This window comes from Haliotis rubra, unplaced genomic scaffold (assembly GCF_003918875.1).
Source record: "Haliotis rubra isolate DU_JTF1 unplaced genomic scaffold, ASM391887v1 Scf1117, whole genome shotgun sequence".
Classification (NCBI taxonomy): Eukaryota; Metazoa; Mollusca; class Gastropoda; order Lepetellida; family Haliotidae; genus Haliotis; species Haliotis rubra.
This window is the reverse complement of record NW_025765023.1, coordinates 259,800-265,799: the sequence shown is the minus strand read 5'-3', so window position 1 is coordinate 265,799 and position 6,000 is coordinate 259,800. Positions and strand designations below refer to the sequence as shown.

Sequence of the window (6,000 nt, the reverse complement as noted above, 5' to 3'; positions counted from 1 at the left end):
AACTCAGTCATTCATTCGGTGTGTCATCATTATTCTTTGTTAAAATGAATAATGCCTTTAATTCACATTTTATATCGGAAAATGAGGGCTTGTTTTTGTTTGTAGTTTATTGCCACATTCAGTAATGCGAAATCATTCGGTCCGGTCTAGACAGTTACTAGTAAGTCATTAACGTGCTAATGTAACGCTGCGGCCGTGGGACCGACGTAAATACGTGGTTCTAAACGTTGGGACTTCCCTCGACCCATACAATAAATTAACAAGAACACAGGCTGTTTCAGGAAGTGACTAACACTTGTCCGAGAACAATAATTAAGGGAGGGGAAAATTAAGAATGAAAACAGCAAGAAACATTTACACACTGTTTAATATGCTAAATAACCCAAAAATCATGGAAAGAAACCCCCAAAACGCGACAAATATGTATCACGGACACAAATGTTCAATTGCACAGACTTTAACGAAACAAGTTCTCAAGTTCTTAACCAAAGTCACTTGCGTGCAAAATCTAACAAAGTCAAATAATATGCACAGTCAAATCAACCCTACATGTGAGCAAATACTTCCTACAATACTATAACTTACAAAAGCTTCATAATTACCACATCACTGTCGTCACGATTGGATAATGGTAACATGTATCAGTCATGATGATCAAGTCAGTGAGTCTGACCATTAGTCGTATTTGTCACCTCTTACAACAACACTTGCTGAAAATCAGTTGGGATCAAGATCTTCATGGGTAAGCACTCAGTGAGCTGCATGGCAGAATGACCTGCACACAACCACGAAAAGAAAATAGTTGAAGTGATGCACGGTAACACAGGCAAGATTGATGAGTGTATGAGTGAGTTCGATTATAGTTTGAAATACTTTATTTCGATTGATAGTGATACATGAGTTTGCTATTCAACACATCAAACATAGTTCTGGTTCACTGGATAAAAACCCAATGGATTTAAATGTATATTTTCTTCACATTCCAATTTTGGGGCATCCATTCATTCATTCAGAAACCGGGAGTCAAAAACATGTTGTTATGATGCTGTGACAACGAGAGTAATGATATAAGTAACTCTGACACGTGTAAAGTAATACTTATAAAATGTGCTGTATTTGTTTTTGATCACCACATGTATCAGTAAATTATCAAATATTACGTGCATAGACAGTGATGCGTTTCCAGATGAAAACGATGCCGTTTTTTAGAGATGCCGTTTTCGCATACGCTCGTTTTGATATATGTTCACAGTGTATATTTCTGAGCGAGTTTATTACTCTACAGGTTTCGTGCATTGGACGTTCGTATTTTTTAACGATATAAACAAATATATGTAATATGTTAGTGTTCGTCAAGTTCCGTCTATGTTCCAGAGGCTTCTCTGCTTTGTCCGTTTATCGATTAGTATTGCTTCCGGTTGAGCAGGATCGGAATATTGTTATGGGTTGATTTAGATCCTTATTGACAGTTTCAGCACTAGTTAGCAATGTAACGAGTGAATAATCGCTGCTTAGCACACTCTGAGGACCACACCATGTCATACACATGGTAAGACTTGTTTAAATGTAACATTTGTAAGGAGTTGTGGAGTAGATCCGAGCTCCGAACTCTGCCCTTGTCCCATCGCTGTAAGGTATTACGTTCGTGATGTTCTCGGAATGTCAGCAATTTTTTAAAATATATCTATAAGTTTCTGATGTATCACGACCGTCTAGGCTGATGTTTTGATATTTACAGGCTGATATTCTGGTATTTTGTTGATAACATTTGTTTCTCTCATACGTTAGTTAGATTTAGTAAAACGGCATCGTATCAAAACTGCACCAAATTTGTATGACGAAAACGGCACAAAATGTGAACGTTATCCACGATATAGGCTATATTTTTTTTATGTGTCATTTCAGTATTTCATTTTCATAGCCATCTTATATGTTTTTGAAAGCTGTACTAAGGCTTTGAATGTTGTAACCCAGATTATACATCTTTTGAACAGGAGTTGCATGAAAGTCATGATTCAATCTGTGTCCTATATTATTAGTCTGAAAATATGACTTCCTCTTTTCTTCTGTTACACAAACAATTAGCCATCTTTCCTGCTGTAGCTGTAGAAAGGGATCATGAGGTTGCAATGTGTCCCCAAGACAAATGTGTGCCACTGTACCTTGCTGTTCATGTCATCAACCATTGGATGCTCTGACCCCAATTCCATTGGTTCAGACTGACTGGAAACTGGAACATTGCTGACTGGTACATTATGTCTCCATTTTCACCACTAATTTTCCTTTTATGCTCAATGAATTTTGTTTCTGTGACTAGTTATTCTCTGGCATTGACGAAACAAAATGTTACCCTCGCTTTGGTCCCAAGGTTAGAATTGCAGACTGCTGGTGATAAACAGCCTTCACTTAATCATATTTTCTTCATATCTTTTTTTCAGAAAAACTGACAGACAAATAACTCTATGGTTTACTGTCAAGAAATTTTTGAATCAGTATCCATTATGAACATACAGAGCGAAAAGCAAGAAAACGATGTCCTAGTTAAAGAAGATCTAAGCACTGAAGATGCTGAAAGCCAGACAGCTGCAAGTACCGGTGATCACAATGTTTGTTATAGTGTAGTCAAACTGTTCCCATGTGTCGATTGTGGGATAACATTTACAGAACTTGGCGACCTACAGGCACACATGAGGCGTCAGAGTGGTGCCAAGCCCTATCAGTGTGGTGAGTGTGGGAAGGCATTTACAGAATCTGGAGACCTGCAGACCCACATGGAACAACACAGTGGCGGAAAACCATATAAATGTGGTGAGTGTGGAAAAACATATGTGACATCAAACAGCTTGCAGAGGCACATTAGGCTCCACAGTGGGAACAGGCCTTTTAATTGTGGGGAGTGCGGAAAATCATTTACAAACTCAAGTGACCTGAAGAGACACATGATGGCTCACAGTGGAATTAAACCATTTAAGTGCAGTGAGTGTGGGAAGGCATTTACTACATCGAACTACCTGCAGACACACATGAGATATCACAGTGGGGTGAAGCCTTACCCATGTACGGAGTGTGATAAGGCTTTTACAACATCAAGCCACTTGCAGACCCATATGAAATGCCACTCAGGTGACCAGCCTTATCAGTGCAGTGAGTGTATGAGCACATTTAGTACATCGAATTATTTAATGACTCACATGAGATGTTCTCACAAAATACTCAAGCCCCACCAGTGTACCGTTTGTGAGAAAGCATTCAAACGATCTAGTGACCTGCAGACACACGTGAGGAGCCACACAGGATTTAAACCCTACCAGTGCACAGAATGTGGAAAAACATTTACTCAGTCAAACCACCTTCAAGCACACCTGCGGTCTCACAGTGGCGCCAAACCTTACCAGTGCAGTGAGTGTGGGAAGGCTTTTTCAACATCAAGTAACATGAATGCACACATGATGTGTCACACAGGAGTGCGGCCTCATCGGTGTCTTGAGTGTGGGAAGGCATTTGCAACAACCAGTCAACTGCGGACTCACACGAGAGGTCACAGTGGAGTGAGGCCTTATTCATGTTCCAAGTGTGGGAAGTCATTTATAACGTCAGGTCACCTGAAGCGGCACATGACGTGTCACAGTGGGGCCAGGCCTTACCAGTGTAGTGAATGCGAGAGAGCCTTTTCACAGAAAGGCCATCTCCAGACACATATGAAATGTCACCGTGGTGACAAGGTTTAGCATTGTGTTGTGTATGTTTGTGTGATGCAACTGGACAACTGAATTAATAACAGTAACTCACAAATTCTAACACAAAACTTGGGATGTGAACAAACAAGATGCAGGTAGTCTGTGCTGTAAATGTTATAAATAGTCTATAAATATTACAACCAGAACTTGTCTAGGGACATTGGTCACACAGAACCCAGCTTGGGATATCAGTGGAAATCATTCATGTTGATGGTTCAGTTGATCATCCAAATAAATATACCATTTCTCAAATTTTCTTTCTTTTTCTATCCTGAATTGTACACGTTCCCAGTGGAGAGTTTGGAGTATAAGTTGTTCTCTGTAAACTATGGGTTTGTTTGTGTAAAGGTAATCCCAGGGTTATTCCAGCTGTATGATGCTTGTAGATACCTTAAAGGCAGGGGTGGAAATAACTTTAAAATTGCTAGTGTACTCCGGAACAGTGGCACATGTAAAGTCACTTGCCCTGATAATTTTTCCACTATACCAACCGTTTTCTTGCTGATTTTTTAAATAAACAACATAATTAACATTGGAAATTCAACTGGACACCGGTACAGTGTGATATACAAATTTGCTTGCCCGACAGAAAAAAACACTGGACTCAGACATCGGGCAATGGGTTATTTCCGCCCCTGTAAAGGTATCATCGGTGTTAACAAAGATTGACTTGGCTAGCGGAATGGCTAATGATGCAGGTTCATGTTCATGCATGTAGTCACAGACTTGTCTGATTCAGAGAGGATTATTTTCAGGCTCACTATATTGCTGGAGTATTGCTGGAGTATTGCTGATAACAGTGCTAAATAAATGGTACAGGTGGCCAAGTAAATTATCCAATAGCCAAGTGTTGCAAGTTCTATCCCTGAGTGGGTTGGGGTAGGGCGCGTAGCCTAGTGGTTAAAGTGTTTGCTCATCACACCGAAGACCCAGGTTCAATTCCCCACATGGGCACAATGTGTGAAGCCCATTTGTGGTGTCTTCCCACCCCCTGATATTGCTGGAATATTGCAAAAAGTGGCGTGAAACCCAACTCACCCTATCCCTGAGTGATGATAGTATTCAGAGATCACTGTTTCAAATATAGGTGAGTGAGTATAGTTTAATGCCGCTTATAGCAATATTCCAGCAACATCACGGCAGGGTACACCAGAAAGGGGCTTCACACATTGTACCCATGTGGGGAATCAAACCCATGTCTTCTGTGTGACGAGCGAACACTGTAACCACTAGGCTACCCCACCGCCTGTTTCAAATATAACCCTGATACTGGTTGAGGTTGCATGATGCAGCCAACCCATTCTGACCAGAGCATGCAATTCATCTCTATTCTTTATTTCAGTACAATCGTGTGGGCCATCAGCTCTATGTACAACATGGTCCATATCATAAAAATAGAGAAGAAAAATCTTTTTCTATTTCTATGTCCATATACAGTCTTACATAACTTTACAAAAGTACTTATGGGAGTGCTCTAATTCTGAGATTTGAGGCATGGAAGATATAACAGGCTAGGTTTCTAATGACAGATTCTTGTTGAGAAGACGTAAGTTAGCTTAATCTGACGTCATTCTCAACACTGTCTGATCTCATTTTCACACATAATGATATCCCTGACACCTGCTGAAAAGTTGGCATAATGATGCAGTACTCTTTCAAGTGTGAGTGAGTGAGTGAGTTTTATGCCACACCCTCAGCAATATTCCAGCTATATGGCGGCAGTCTAAATAATCGAGTCTGGACCAGACAATCCAGTGATCAGCAGCATGAGCATCGATCTGCGTAATTGGGAACCGATGACGTGTCAACCAAGTCAGCGAGCGTCGTGACCACCCGATCCCGTTAGTCGCCTCTTACGACAAGCATGGGTTACTGAAGGTTCATTCTAACCCGGACTTTCGCGGGTCCTCTTTGAGGTGAGGTGAGGTGAAATTAGGTTTAACGTCGTGCTTGAGAATATTTCGCTCATATGACGACGTGCATGCGTGTGTATGTGTATGTGCGGCTGCTTGTACTAGCCCAGACTTAAGCTGGTTTTATAGTGCTAGCACACTGAGATACCATGCCGCAGTGAAGCATGAATACCCCACTCAGACACATTATACTGACTCCGAGCCGACCAGTCTTTGTTGTACCCATTAATGCCGAGCGCCAGGCAGGGACCAACAAGTACCATATTTTAACGTCTTTTGGTATGACGCGGTCGGGGATCGAACCCGCGACCTTCCGCTCTCCGGGCGGACGCTCTAACCACTACACCACG

The 6,000-nt window shown here is 41.3% G+C and overlaps 1 protein-coding gene across 1 annotated transcript in view; it reads left to right on the top strand.

Annotated features, from left to right (window-relative positions):
• Nucleotides 1-1,571: 1,571 nt before the first annotated feature.
• The window catches only part of LOC124289262, a 79,520-nt gene continuing 75,091 nt past the window's right edge, over nucleotides 1,572-6,000 (top strand). The window contains exons 1-2 of the mRNA XM_046725873.1: nucleotides 1,572-2,248; nucleotides 2,439-3,722. Coding sequence (XP_046581829.1) covers nucleotides 2,463-3,722 — 1,260 coding nt within the window. The 5' untranslated portion in view covers nucleotides 1,572-2,248; nucleotides 2,439-2,462. The remainder of the gene's footprint in view (nucleotides 2,249-2,438; nucleotides 3,723-6,000) is intronic.